Genomic DNA, 16,268 nt, shown 5'->3' with positions numbered 1-16,268 from the left:
TGAAAAAAGCATTTCATAACCAGCAGTATGAGGCTGATGAGGTGTGTTACAGAGGGATAGAGGAGTCTGTATGTTAGAGCTCAGCTATCACTTTCTCAGAGAAATGTTTTTTTTTCTGATTAAATGAGGAATTCCTGATATTCCTGACTTTGAAAAAAACAGGAGCTCTCTGGCTTACAAATGGATCGCTAGACATTTTGTGCTGGGCCCATATTCAGAAAGCATCTCAGAGTACTAGTCTGATCTGGGATCATTTAATACGCCATTTATATAATATTGAATAAGATAACATGGAGGACCTGATCCTAGATGAGCATTCCTACTCTGAGACACTTTATGAATGCGGCCCTTATTTCCTATGTTGTGCTGATCACATCCCTTATTGAGACAATAAGCAGACAGGCTTCTCTAGCTCGATGGCCTGATTTTGTGATTTTCCACTTTAATTTTGAGCGTGACTCCGAATCCAGACCTCCATGGGTTGATAAATTGGATTTCCATTGATTATTTTTGTGTGATTTTGTTGCCACTGAGTGCCTAAATTGGAACTCAGTGGCTGTACAGTAACACACGTATGTGTGTGTGTGTATATATATATATATATATATACACACACACATACGTGTGTTACTGTACAGGCACTGAGTTCCAATTTAGGCACTTATCAGTTACCAAATCGTGTTCAACCTATATATATATATATATATATATATATATATATATATATATTACTGCTCAAAAAAATAAAGGGAACACTTAAACAACACATCCTAGATCTGAATGAATGAAATAATCTTATTAAATACTTTTTTCTTTACATAGTTGAATGTGCTGACAACAAAATAACACAAAAATAATCAATGGAAATCCAATTTATCAACCCATGGAGGTCTGGATTTGGAGTCACTCAAAATTAAAGTGGAAAATCACACTACAGGCTGATCCAACTTTGATGTAATGTCCTTAAAACAACTCAAAATGAGGCTCAGTAGTGTGTGTGGCCTCCACATGCCTGTATGACCTCCCTACAACGCCTGGGCATGCTCCTGATGAGGTGGCGGATGGTCTCCTGAGGGATCTCCTCCCAGACCTGGACTAAAGCATCCGCCAACTCCTGGACAGTCTGTGGTGCAATGTGGCGTTGGTGGATGGAGCGAGACATGATGTCCCAGATGTGCTCAATTGGATTCAGGTCTGGGGAACGGGCGGGCCAGTCCATAGCATCAATGCCTTCCTCTTGCAGGGCTGTAAGCACAACCCCCACCTGTGGACGTCGGGCCCTCAGAGTCTGTTTCTGACCGTTTGAGCAGACACATGCACATTTGTGGCCTGCTGGAGGTCATTTTGCAGGGCTCTGGCAGTGCTCCTCCTGCTCCTCCTTGCACAAAGGCGGCGGTAGCGCTCCTGCTGCTGGGTTGTTGCCCTCCTACGGCCTCCTCCACGTCTCCTGATGTACTGGCCTGTCTCCTGGTAGCGCCTCCATGCTCTGGACACTAAGCTGACAGACACAGCAAACCTTCTTGCCACAGCTCGCATTGATGTGCCATCCTGGATGAGCTGCACTACCTGAGCCACTTGTGTGGGTTGTAGACTCCGTCTCATGCTACCACTAGAGTGAAAGCACCGCCAGCATTCAAAAGTGACCAAAACATCAGCCAGGAAGCATAGGAACTGAGGAGTGGTCTGTGGTCCCCACCTGCAGAACCACTCCTTAATTGGGGGTGTCTTGCTAATTGCCTATAATTTCCACCTGTTGTCTATTCCATTTGCACAACAGCATGTGAAATTTATTGTCAATCAGTGTTGCTTCCTAAGTGGACAGTTTGATTTCACAGAAGTGTGATTGACTGGGAGTTACGTTGTGTTGTTTAAGTGTTCCCTTTATTTTTTTGAGCATGCTCAAAAAAAATTAAAGGGAACACACACATATATACACACATATATATTAAATAAATAAAATAAGACGTCAGAGCTCAGGCTCTTCACTCTACAGTGCTGTATGGGATTCAACTGACAGCTGTTCTAAACGTGTGTACCAAGCCTAGCAAAAAGATGCCCCCATTCCTCCCGCTAATTGAGCTACTTTTACAAATGTTTTTGTTGTCTAATGCCTCGTCCACATTACGTTACGCCGGATGTCATTCATTTCAATGGGGATGTCCACAACTGAGCGGAATCGCACTGCCCCCTTGCGGTTGAAGGCTCAGTTGCGAGTAAGACACTCCACACTTTGCGTAGTCTTCAGTACAGACAAAGTCTGTTGAAGAAAAGGTAGTGACCAAAACCAAATATTTTCATCTTCTGTGATGGCTTTATGGGATAGCTAGCAACTTGTAAACAATTACCTATAAGTGAATACTATTTTAATAGTAATGTTAAATAATACACATTGGCAGTTAAACCAATTATATGACTGTTGCCTCCCGTTTAAATCTATTGTGATGGTAATGACATTTGTTTTTGATGATATTATTATTATGATGGTGGAGGTTGCTAGTTACAGTAGTATCTTCAACCTAGCCTTTAGCTAGCTACTGTAGCTGTTCTGCAAGCTAGCTTGACTAGCTATAAAGTTAGCGTAACAAGTAGAGTTAAAAGTAAGTAAACAAAACATGTTTTATTATCACCCGAAACAATATATATATATATATATATATATATATATATATATGTCTCCGGTCTTAAATGAAAACGTCATATTTTGCGATCTGCCTAAATAAATGCGATCTCTGACGAGACAGGTTCACCATCATCTTGCGTTAACAACACTGTCCGCTCAGTAGCGGTGCAAGACTCCGTGAAGATGACATGGAGCTTAATGAAATATGTCCCGATGTGTACAGGGCAGCATGGGAGAGGGGAACGCTGGAATCTATGTGTTCTGAAAGCCGAGATGTTGAGGATTATAATAAATACCGCCTTGATGTCAAACAACAACAAACCTGCGAGTCTAAAATGTGCACTTCACATTTCCATATTAAAAGCCTAACACTATGATTGGATTTGGCAATATAATAAGCTTTCAAATGATGCCCACCTTACCCAGGTGGTGAGTTATAATGGAATGTTTCTGGATTGCCTAAACAACAGTACTTGTGTAAAGGTGGGGATGCAGGGCTGTGTTCCAAACAAACAAACTACAAATGTGTTTGCTTCAGTTCCTCAACGGCAAAGCTAGGAGAGATAAAAAAAAAGTACCTTATAGTTGAAGGCTCTTTCCTTGAGTCATAAAAGTACATTTAAATTCTGTATGAACTGTGCCCAGTCTGGAGAGCTGTGTGTCCATCCCAATTGGAGACACCAGTTAGACCTCACGCTCAAACTCTTGTAATAATTGTTTCTTATTTTGCACCTAAACCAAACTTGCCAAGAATATTCTTATTATGTAACTGAATGTATCCAGAGTATTTTCAGTTTTCGTTATGGACAAATGCTGTGAAAAGTATAGTCAATGTAAAATCCACAGAAAATCAACAGTGTAATGTTTGAATTCAGTCATGGGGAAATTATAAGACCAAATGTTCACATCTACCAAAGTGTTCTCTTTCAATTGCTACCATGGTCATGCATATGCTTTTTAGATTTATTATGTTAAACATTCAAATTTGTCCCTATCCATAGGCCAATTTTCACAAGCATAAAGGGTTAACAGAATAACTGCCCTGTAGGCATGTGTGTCTGTTTAATGCTTCTATACACAATACAGAGGTACAATTAAAAAATAAAAAAGAGAAAAGCAAGTCTCAGCAAATGTCTAGAACATTACATATGGAGTTTAGGGTAGGATGTAGCCTACATATACAGTACCAGTCAAAAGTTTGGACACACCTACTCATTCAAGTGTTTTTCTTCATTTTTACTATTTTCTACATTGAAATGTAATAGTGAAAACATCAAAACTATGAATTAACACATATGGAATCATGTAGTAAACAAAAAAAAAGTGTTACACAAATCAAAATATATTTGAGATTCTTCAAAGTAGCCACCCTTTGCCTTGATGACAGCTTTGCACACTCTTGGCATTCTCTCAACCAGCTTCATGAGGTAGTCACCTGGAACGCATTTAAATTAACAGGTTTGCCTTGTTAATTGTATTTGTGGAATCTCTTTCCTTCTTAATGCGTTTGAGCCAATCAGTTGTATTGTGACATGGTAGGGGTAGTATACAGAAGATATCCCTATTTGTTAAAAAGACCGAGTCCATATTATGGCAAGAACAGCTCAAATAAGCAAAGAGAAAAAAACAGTCCATCATTACTTTAAGATATGAAGGTCAGTCAATCCGAAAAATTAAGAACTTTGACAATGTAGAAAATAGTAAAAAAATAAAGAAAAACCCTTGAATGAGTAGGTGTGTCCAAACTTTTGACTGGTACTGTATATTGTTGTTCACGTGTGTTGACAGACAGTGGTTGACCCTGGTCAGCTCTCCAATACATCCTATGACTAGGCGTATGAAAATTGCCTACATAAAATGTAATATTCTGTGAAATGAATCTAGATAGGAAACTTCGGAAATCGCTTTTACCTTAGCGCTCACACTTAGCCTCTGTAGGGAGACGTTTCCGTTCTCTGCCGATGTAGCCTCGCTCTCCGCTGCATCCCCATGGCCCGACTTGCTGCCCGGTAACGGGATGCCCTCCGTGACATACTCTTTACGGCACTCCAAGTTGTGCTTCTTCAGTACCTCCGCGGTCTCAGCGTCTACCACGATCAGCTCGAGGCTGCCCACGGTGGCTCGTATCCGGGCAACGACCTGCTGGTGGCTCTCGCCCTCCACGTTGTCCCCGTTAACGAACGTCAGTCGGTCCCCAGCTAAGAGACCGGCGGTGGCGGCGGGAGAGTCTGGTTCTACTAGCCGGATAAACTGTCCGGTCTTCCCTTTCTCACCGTGCAGATGGAAGCCGTAGCCATTCGAACCCTTTCCTAAAATACAACATCTAGGCCGGAGGTTTGACATAATGTTGCCGCTGATCAAATATTATCACAGATAACGTCCAAAAACTTCACAACAAAGAAAGTAAAAGTGGACAACAAACAATCTCAGAAATGAAACTGACCGACTAACTACTTCGAACTTTCGGTCGCTCTCACAAGTTTACTTTGTGTCAAAACAGAACGTATTATTTGACTTGAGTCTCTGGTACCGTCCTCCTCGAAACTATGTTGCGATCTAGTAACTATTTGTGGAAAGCACGTAGTCAGACACACCCACAGAAGTACTCTTCCTTGTGTGCTCAAATCTCCTGGGCTTTGTTTTTAACTTGATCTGAAGTTGATGGTGAAGGGTTGTAGTCTGACAGCTGACAAGACCAATCAGTAATCTCCTTTAGGAAAACGCTGTCGTTGAGTTTATCCGACAGCCAATGGACGGCCTTTAAATTTCCCTACGCCAGAGCCATACATGTATTTATTTCTAAATCCGTGACTCTGGCCTAGGCTATTACTTGTCACATATCTAGATGCTAGACACTGTCATAGCCTTTTTTCCATAACGTTATTGAGCGAATTAGGAAGGAATGTCGATGTAAAACGCAAAATTCAGTTTTCCGTCAAAATAATAATTCTTGCGAGCCAATGTAACTTAATAAAGGGATTTCCGTATGTCGCAAGATAAAATTTAATTTGCCTTTATTAAACTCTCCAGGGCCCGGTTTCCCTAAACCATTTTAAGCCTAGATTCCATCGCTATCGGTTTCAGGGCCCTGATCCGTTTCCACCAACGCTATCTATGATTGGAAATAAATCCCGTTTGCGCATGTGCATAACTAGAGATAAATCCGACAGAGTTTGGGTGATGAAAGTTGGACAGAGGATCTCGAAATCTCTGTGCAAGAAACATTTGGACAAACGTAATTTTTTTTTTTTAAATGGCCTAATGTTATGTTCTTGCAATTGTGCCGTATTATGTGCCAGATGTTAAGACAACAAATCGTTGAATGGATAATGCAAATAGCTAGGCCTATTTGCTTGATTGACTTTTCATTTCAATAGACCTGGGCTGCTGACTAAAATCCGGGTTTATGATTGTAATTAAACTTTGCCATGGTTTGCTTTTGCTTAGAACAAGTAGCCTAGCCCCTGATAGGTCCCCCTGATAGGTCCTATATCTTGCTTAGTTGAAATTGACAGACTCATTTATTCATCATGAATAGTGTTGTGAATAGCGATGCGATTTCGAACTAAGAGTGCTCGTGTTGCCCAATCGCCTGTAGGCCTAGGCTAATGCTGGAATTGGCTACTGAGGACGGGGTCGTAATTTCAACCAAATGTTATTAATATGCCATGGACATGAACTGAATATGTTTGTCAACAACAGCCAGTTTTTTGTTTACATGTAGCCTAATATGACTGACTGTTACCATCAATCTAATGTACTTTGATTGGCAATTGCGATAGAGCTGTGACCATGACCACAATTGCTTCCAATTTAATTTAAACATGGTCATTAATTGCATGATAACACAAAGCTACAATAGCAATCGCCTAAATTGAAGTTATAGGCTATTTAAATATCTGTTTGCGGCAGCTCAAGGTAGGGTACAAGTGGCACAGTTTGATTTGCAATGACTCCAGTGTAGAGCTCTGCTACCTGACACTTGAAAACTTACCCCATATGATTTATTTTTGGACTGTCTGTTTTGCAATTGATGAATGTGTTATTCAATGCGTTTATTTGGGCTATAGCAGTAAAATCAATATTTTATCAAATAATAAGCACACACACACACACACATATATATACACTGCTCAAAAAAATAAAGGGAACACTTAAACAACACAATGTAACTCCAAGTCAATCACACTTCTATGAAATCAAACTGTCCACTTAGGAAGCAACACTGATTGACAATAAATTTCACATGCTATTGTGCAAATGGAATAGACAACAGGTGGAAATTATAGGCAGTTAGCAAGACACCCTCAATAAAGGAGTGGTTCTGCAGGTGGGGACCACGGACCACTTCTCAGTTCCTATGCTTCCTGGTTGATGTTTTGGTCACTTTTGAATGCTGGCGGTGCTTTCACTCTAGTGGTAGCATGAGACAGAGTCTACAACCCACACAAGTGGCTCAGGTAGTGCAGCTCATCCAGGATGGCACATCAATGCGAGCTGTGGCAAGAAGGTTTGCTGTGTCTGTCAGCGTAGTGTCCAGAGCATGGAGGCGCTACCAGGAGACAGGCCAGTACATCAGGAGACGTGGAGGAGGCCGTAGGAGGGCAACAACCCAGCAGCAGGAGCACTACCGCCGCCTTTGTGCAAGGAGGAGCAGGAGGAGCACTGCCAGAGCCCTGCAAAATGACCTCCAGCAGGCCACAAATGTGCATGTGTCTGCTCAAACGGTCAGAAACAGACTTCATGAGGGTGGTATGAGGGCCCGACATCCACAGGTGGGGGTTGTGCTTACAGCCCAACACCGTGCAGGACGTTTGGCATTTGCCAGAGAACACCAAGATTGGCAAATTCGCCACTGGCGCCCTGTGCTCTTCACAGATGAAAGCAGGTTCACACTGAGCACGTGACAGACGTGACAGAGTCTGGAGACGCCGTGGAGAATGTTCTGCTGCCTGCAACATCCTCCAGCATGACCGGTTTGGCGGTGGGTCAGTCATGGTGTAGGGTGGCATTTCTTTGGGGGGCCGCACAGCCCTCCATGTGCTCGCCAGAGGTAGCCTGACTGCCATTAGGTACCGAGATGAGATCCTCAGACCCCTTGTGAGACCATATGCTGGTGCGGTTGGCCCTGGGTTCCTCCTAATGCAAGACAATGCTGACCTCATGTGGCTGGAGTGTGTCAGCTGTTCCTGCAAGAGGAAGGCATTGATGCTATGGACTGGCCCGCCCGTTCCCCAGACCTGAACCCAATTGAGCACATCTGGGACATCATGTCTCGCTCCATCCACCAACGACACGTTGCACTACAGACTGTCCAGGAGTTGGCGAATGCTTTAGTCCAGGTCTGGGAGGAGATCCCTCAGGAGACCATCCGCCACCTCATCAGGAGCATGCCCAGGTGTTGTAGGGAGGTCATACGGGCACGTGGAGGCCACACACACTACTGAGCCTCATTTTGACTTGTTTTAAGGACATTACATCAAAGTTGGATCAGCCTGTAGTGTAGTTTTCCACTTTAATTTTGAGTGTGACTCCAAATCCAGACCTCCATGGGTTGATAAATTGGATTTCCATTGATTATTTTTGTGTGATTTTGTTGTCAGCACATTCAACTATGTAAAGAAAAAAGTATTTAATAAGATTATTTATTTCATTCAGATCTAGGATGTGTTGTTTAAGTGTTCCCTTTATTTTTTTGAGCAGTATATATATATATATATATATATATATATATATATATACACACAACCTTGTACGTGGCTTGAAGACCAGCGTCGCCTCTTCACAGTTGATGTTGAGACTGGTGTTTTGCGGGTACTATTTAATAAAGCTGCCAGTTGAGGACTTGTGAGGCGTCTGTTTCTCAAACTAGACACTCTAATGTACTTGTCCTCTTGCTCAGTTGTGCACCGGGGCCTCCCACTCCTCTTTCTATTCTGGTTAGAGCCAGTTTACGTTGTTCTGTGAAGGGAGTAGTACACAGCATTGTACGAGATCTTCAGTTTCTTGGCAATTTCTTGCATGGAATAGCCTTCATTTCTCAGAACAAGAATAGACTGACGAGTTTTGAGCCTGTAATCGAACCCACAAATGCTGATGCTCCAAATACTCAACCAGTCTAAAGAAGGCCCGTTTTATTGCTTCTTTAATCAGAACAAGTTTTCAGCTGTGCTAACATAATTGCAAAAGTGTTTTCTAATGATTAATTAGCCTTTTAAAATGATAAACTTGGATTAGCTAACAAAACGTGCCATTGGAACACAGGAGTGATGGTTGCTGATAATGGGCCTCGTAACATATATATATATATATATATATATATATATACATTCCATAAAAAAATCTGCCATTTCCAGCTACAATAGTCATATACATTAACAATGTCTACATTGTATTTCTGATCAATTTGATGTTATTTTAATGGACAAAAAATGTGCTTTTCTTTCAAAAACAAGGACATTTCTAAGTGACTCCAAACTTGTGAATGATAGTGTATATATATGAGGGGTCCTCATATTAAAAATCAAATAGCTAAATGATCATTAGAATGACCATCTTAAAACAATTCTTTATGTTAGCTTAATATAAAACCACCTCTACCAAGAAATGTATCTTACACGCTCTAGTGCTCCTAAAGTCGATCTAAACGCTTTTCCAGTGTATGTGTATCAGTTCTAGTATGTCCATTTTTTTTCTTGAAAAGGTGTTTATAGCTAGGCTATTTATGTGAATTCAAAACATAGAGATCCTATTAAATTACTAGAAAGGCTATGTCACAAACCCTTTAAGATCCAGGTTGGGAAGGAAATTGCAGCCATATTGGTCAGGGAGAAATCCAAACCAGTCTAATTGGAATGAATAGCAGTAGAGGCAATGTCCTGATTTTAATGAATGTGATATATCAGAAACTGTGTAATAGAATGATTGTCAAAATATTGTCATGTAGGCCTAATTAGAAATACAGTTTATGGAGGTTGTATACTGTATAAATAGCCTCTAAAATATGTATATATATTTATATATTTTTTGTTTTTATTATAATTATTTTTACATGACACAATATCAGTTGTTGTTGCATATACAACTTGTTTAAGTCCTATAATAAAACGGCTGGGTCTAATCCTGAATGCTGATTGGTTAAAACCACATTCCAGCCAGTGTCTATTCCACAAGTTACCAATGGTTAAATCAATGGTGTTAAAATGCCTATTTACTCTGTTCCATCTGACTGCGCAATCCACTGTTTCATCAGCCCAGCCAGGCAATTTATAAACGTGATCTCCACTATAAAAAGCATTTAGACATTATCTCATATTTCTTTTAGACTAACATTTAGTTTTCAAGAGCGGAGATTTGCATAAACCTTGTCTGTCTCTCTGACATTTGAAACATTGTTTCAAAATTCAAATTAGATCTCCAGCTGTCCCATAGTAATGAAGTGTTGGGAGTCGGGACAAGACAGTCATGCAGGCAGCGTTTCTCAGCTAGTCTAAATCATGAATCAGCTGGCATCATTTGAAAAAAGGTCAAACGAAATGAAGTGCAGCAAGTTTGCGGTCTTTGCAGCTTCAGTTTGAAGTAATTGTGCTAGCTGTGTTCTTGGCTAACTCCTCTGAACAAAATTGTCCTGACGAGTGAGCACATTTTCTATGACAGACAAAATCGCGCCTCATTAGCTAATTGTTATGGATGTATCCAAATAAATGTCATTAGAAAACAGCTTAAACAAATGCAAATGAACCTACATGGCTAGCTAGCAAGCAAGGGATAAGAACGTTGCCAGCCAGTATTGTAATAGAACATTTGGAACGAATGACTTCCACAGATACAGAACAAAAAGACTGAACGACTGGGTTGCGTCTATAGCAACCGAACCGATAGAACAAACAACCAGCCGGGTTGGGTAGCTACCCTAGATTTGTGTCAGAATTATATATTGTGGAAGGATGAAATATTATGAATAAATTCACCAAAATAACATTTTTTATGAAAATATGTCAATCATTATTTGAATATGTTGGTAATCCATTGTATTATTATTTATTATTATTATACCTTTATTTCAACAAGGAACACAGACTGAGACCAAGGTCTCTTTTACAGCTGGGCCCTGCGTATACATGTTACACATACAGTTTAGGTACAATGATTAAGAAACTACACAAGACAAACAAAACAATCACAGATAACACAAATAAAATACAGCAACAGATTACATTTACACATAGGTTATTCTACTAACAGCACAAGAACTTGCATTACCCGAAACAGTTACAAGCAATACAAAAATAAAATGGGCAAGGGGACAAGAGTCTGAAGTTTAAGTTTAGTCTGCAGGCTATTCCATAGACAAGGAGCGTAACAGGAAAAGGCAGCCATACCAACTCTGTGGAAATCGCATGGGCCTCAAGTGTAATCCATGCTTGAGACCTGGTTTTAGGAATTATAATTCTAATATTGATGAGTGATGATAAATAAGGAGGTAGCTTATTCAGAAGTGCTTTATAGACAAACACGAGAGCATGTTGTTCTCGTCTCACGGACAGCGAAGTCCAACCCACATTATGATATAAAACACAGTGGTGAGTTCTGCAGCTAGCACCCGTAATAAACCTAAGTGCGCAATGATAAGTAGCATCCAGCGATTTAAGTGTCGTTGCGATAGAAGATGGTATAGAAGTGATAATGCCCTCAAAGGCCTAACAACACCCGTGCCAATATATCCTCCAAACTCCGGCTTCTCAGACATGATCACTTAATCATCAACTGATTTCAGCCAGTTTATAGCTGTGGATGTACTACATTGTTTGAATGGAGTGTTTGCATATTGGCAATTAATTTGAAAAATGAATGTAATCATTCGTCTAAAACTGACTAGCTTGCTAACAAACATACAGTGCAGATCAATTCTTCAAAGTCATTATTTTACACAATGTCTTATCACCGCACTGGCAAACCATGACTGACCAACTCTCTAACCTTTATACCGTCAGAAGAGGTTCTGACTATTTATTTTACCAGGTAAATTGACTGAGAACACATTCTCATTTACAGCAATAACCTGCAGAATAGTTACAGGGGAGAGGAGGAGGATAAATGAGCCAATTGAAAGCTGGGTATGATTTGGTGGCCATGATGGTATGATGGCCAGATTGGGAATTTAGTCAGGACACCAGGGTTAACACCCCTACTCTTATAAGTGCCATGGGGTCTTTAGTGACCACAGAGAGCCAGGACACTTGTTTAACATCCCATCTGAAAGACAGCACCCTACACAGGGCTATTTCCCCAATCACTGTCTTGGGGCATTGGGATATTCTTTAGACCAGAGGAAAGAGTGCCTCCTACTGGCCCTCCAACACCACTTCTAGCAGCATCTGGTGTCCCATCCAGGGACCAACCCTGCTTATCTTCCAAGGCAAGCCAGCAGTGGGATGCAGGGTGGGATGCTGACCATAGAGGTAGTAGGCTACAGCTATGACCGGAAGTTACTTTTTTTGTAGGAGGTTAGGAGAATTTACACAGCAGGCTAGGATAATTAACGTGGCATGTTAGGAGATTTAAGTTGAGGTTAGGAAAAGGGTTAGCTCAAATGATCTCCTAACCTGCTATGAAAAGTCACTTCCGGTCGTAGCCGTAAGCTACTCCCTGTAGTCACAAACATCATAACAAGGTTCGTGTTCATTCTAGTATTCTAATTTCTAATTCTATGATGCAAAGCTTCTTCATGAATCCTCATCCATAGACAAATGTAAGAAGACACGTTTGATTTTATCCAAACTGAAATAATAAAAAACATTCTTGGTAAAAAATAGACACACATTAAAATCCTTCTAAGTTCAATGTAGCACACAATTCTAAATGTAATAACATTACATTCATTGATTTACTTTTGACCATGATGAAAGGTGCCTTCAGCCTTCCAGCGAATTACAGAACTTAAATGATAAGACAAGGCCCTCTGGTGGTGTGTACCAACTATGAACTCTCTCTCTCTTGCTCTCTCTCTCTGTTTCTCTCTTTCTCTCACACACACTATTCATAGTGAAGAGACAGAATAGTACAAGACGTATTCGAAAATATACTTTTTATGCAGCATAGGTCACTACAACATTTGGTATTCTCACAAGACACTGACCTGGTAAATAATATATTATAATATTCTGAATAAAATACAGAAGTTCATATTCAAATGGGCAACCGGAAATAACTTCAGCAGCAAAATTATGAAAACTTAAACACCCTTTTTTTGTGTTGCAGACAGCCACCCACAACAAGTGAATGTAGTCTGGGGACATGGTGGATCCCAGGTTGTGCCAGAAGGTGTTATGGCTTTGTTTGGTGAGAACACATGTCTTATCGAGTTCGGTCAAGCTGAAATGGAGATCTTGAGAAAATGGGTGCCTGCCTCATGGGCTGCATCACTTCCTGTGACCCTTTTTTGTTTTGTTTTGTTTTGTTTGTATGTCTCTGGATTTAACCAGCATGATTTTTAAAGCTAAAAGTAAAAGAACATGAGCTTAAAGTAAAATAACAAATTACAACACTGAAGTAAGAATGTGAACTGAGAACATGCTGGAACTTTGATTTGCAACTTTGTGGAGAAAATCAAGCCTAAGAAAATAAGACCTTGAACTGTCCTTTTCAACACTTGTGAAGGTGGTAAATGACCTTTTAATGGCGTCAGACCGAGTCTCTGCATCTGTCCTCGTGCTCCTAGACCTTAGTGCTGCTTTTGATACCATCGATCACCACATTCTTTTGGAGAGATTGGAAACCCAAATTGGTCTACACGGACAAGTTCTGGCCTGGTTTAGATCTTATCTGTCGAAAAGATATCAGTTTGTCTCTGTGAATGGTTTGTCCTCTGACAAATCAACTGTAAGTTTGTCCAAATTTCTTTTTACTTCAAGGTTAGACTACTGCAATGCTCTACTTTCCGGCTACCCGGATAAAGCACTAAATAAACTTCAGTTAGTGCTAAATACGGCTGCTAGAATCCTGACTAGAACCCCAAAGAAGTATCATATTACTCCAGTGCTAGCCTCCCTACACTGGCTTCCTGTTAAGGCAAGGGCTGATTTCAAGGTTTTACTGCTAACCTACAAAGCATTACATGGGCTTGCACCTACCTATCTTTCCGATTTGGTCCTGCCGTACATACCTACACGTACGCTACGGTCACAAGACGCAGGCCTCCTAATTGTCCCTAGAATATCTAAGCAAACAGCTGGAGACAGGGCTTTCTCCTATAGAGCTCCATTTTTATGGAATGGTCTGCCTACCCATATGAGAGACGCAGACTCGGTCTCAACCTTTAAGTCTTTATTGAAGACTCATCTCTTCAGTAGGTCCTATGATTAAGTGTAGTCTGGCCCAGGAGTGTGAAGGTGAACGGAAAGGCACTGGAGCAACGAACGGCCCTTGCTGTCTCTGCCTAGCCGGTTCCCCTCTTTCCACTGGGATTCTCTGCCTCTAACCCTATTACAGGGGCTGAGTCACTGGCTTACTGGTGCTCTTCCATGCCGTCCCTAGGAGGGGTGCGTCACTTGAGTGGGTTGAGTCACTGACGTGGTCTTCCTGCCTGGGTTGGCGCCCCCCCCTTGAGTTGTGACGTGGCGGAGATCTTTGTGGGCTATACTTGGCCTTGTCTCAGGATGGTAAGTTGGTGGTTGAAGACATCCCTCTAGTGGTGTGGGGGCTGTGCTTTGGCAAAGTGGGTGGGGTTATATCCTGCCTGTTTGGCCCTGTCCGGGGGTATCATCGGATGGGGCCACAGTGTCTCCTGACCCCTCCTGTCTCAGCCTCCAGTATTTATGCTGCAGTAGTTTATGTGTCGGGGGGCTAGGGTCAGTCTGTTATATCTGGAGTATTTCTCCAGTGTCCTGTGTGAATTTAAGTAGGCTCTCTCTAATTCTCTCTCTTTCTCTCTTTCTTTCTTTCTTTCTCTCTCTCAGGGGACCTGAGCACTAGAACCATGCCTCAGGACTACCTGGCATGATGACTCCTTGCTGTCCCCAGTCCACCTGGCCGTGCTGCTGCTCCAGTTTCAACTGTTCTGCCTGCGGCTATAGAACCCTGACCTGTTCACCGGACGTGCTACCTGTCCCAGACCTGCTGTTTTCAACTCTCTAGAGACAGCAGGAGCGGTAGGGATACTCTCAATGATCAGCTATGAAAAGCCAACTGACATTTACTCCTGAGGTGCTCACCTGTTGCACCCTCGACAACTACTGGGATTATTATTATTTGACCATGCTGGTCATTTATGAACATTTGAACATCTTGGCCATGTTCTGTTATAATCTCCACCCGGCACAGCCAGAAGAGGACTGGCCACCCCTCATAGCCTGGTTCCTCTCTAGGTTTCTTCCTAGGTTTTGGCCTTTCTAGGGAGTTTTTCCTAACCACTGTGCTTCTACACCTGCATTGCTTGCTGTTTGGGGTTTTAGGCTGGGTTTCTGTACAGCACTTTGAGATATCGGCTGATGTAAGAAGGGCTATATAAATACATTTGATTTGATTCAACGTTGTGACACATACGTCACACTGCATTGTAGTCATGACACATGTATATTTGACATGGTGTATTTGGCCTTAGGGGAAATCTATTAATCTTGAGACAGGTCTCCCTTGTGAAAGGGGAAAAACATCTCTATGGAATTTCTGTACTTGTATAAGAGAAATACAAAAACCTCAAAAAGCCAATTCTCCCACAAGTCTCAAAAGCTGAACTGCTGATCAGGTCCTTGCTGTGTTGGCCTTAGATGGCCAGCCAGGTGACCCCTGATACCAAGCAGTACTTGACATAGGAGATGATGTGGAAACGAGGCATTAGGGGCAACAGCTGTTTTTTATTTTTTTATTTAACTTTTATTTAACTAGGCAAGTCAGTTAAGAACAAATTATTTTTTACAGTGACGGTCTACACCAGCCAAACCCAGACGACACTGGGCCAATTGTGAGCCGCCCTATGGGACTCTCAATCACGGCCGGTCGTGATACAGTCTGGCATCGAACCAGGGTCCCTGTAGTGATGTCTCTAGCACTGAGATACAGTGCCACTCGGGAGCCCAAAAGCAGGTTTCAGTTACCTTCAAGTAGGTTTCAGTTTTGCTAGGGCATGAAAGGAACAGAATACCCCTTGGAGAGAAACACAGGAGAGGACAACAGAATGATTACCATTTAACTTGGGTAAGGATTGGATAGTCAATTTAGAATGTACTGAATCCTAACTTGAGATGAGTATCTAGATATGTGCGTAACCATAAATGTTCTGTATCTGTTCTTCACGTCAAAGCATGGTTTAGTTCAGAATGGACTGTGCTGCTCATCCTGGCCAGCTTGTCTCCTTCGTCTCTCCTGATCATTCACTGTCCATGTCTGCCTGCAGGGCAAAGAGAGATTCACACCATTGGAGAAGAGAATGGCCAAATATCCAAGTAGGCCAAATATCTCAGTGTCAACGCAGATCAACACAATGCACTTGTACTATCTGAACGTCTCGTTTTTGTACACTAACTGGAAAGAATAACCAGCTTCAGAGAGTTGCAACGCTAGGGTTGTGGGTTCGATTCCCACGGGGGACAAGTACAATAATGTATACACTCAGTACTGTAAGTCGCTCTGGATAAGAGTGTCTGATAAA

At 41.6% G+C, this 16,268-nt stretch overlaps 1 protein-coding gene across 1 annotated transcript in view; it reads right to left on the bottom strand.

The window, feature by feature from the left end:
* The window catches only part of LOC106589856 (Na(+)/H(+) exchange regulatory cofactor NHE-RF1), a 34,352-nt gene extending 29,089 nt beyond the window's left edge, over nucleotides 1-5,263 (bottom strand). The window contains exon 1 of the mRNA XM_014180253.3: nucleotides 4,532-5,263. Coding sequence (XP_014035728.1) covers nucleotides 4,532-4,963 — 432 coding nt within the window. The 5' untranslated portion in view covers nucleotides 4,964-5,263. The remainder of the gene's footprint in view (nucleotides 1-4,531) is intronic.
* Between the last annotated feature and the right edge of the window lie 11,005 nt (nucleotides 5,264-16,268).

This window comes from Salmo salar, chromosome 28 (genome assembly GCF_965601325.2).
Source record: "Salmo salar chromosome 28, fSalSal1, whole genome shotgun sequence".
In the NCBI taxonomy this organism is placed as follows: Eukaryota; Metazoa; Chordata; class Actinopteri; order Salmoniformes; family Salmonidae; genus Salmo; species Salmo salar.
The sequence above is the reverse complement of the archived record's forward strand: the minus strand, read 5'-3'. Positions and strand labels throughout refer to the sequence as shown.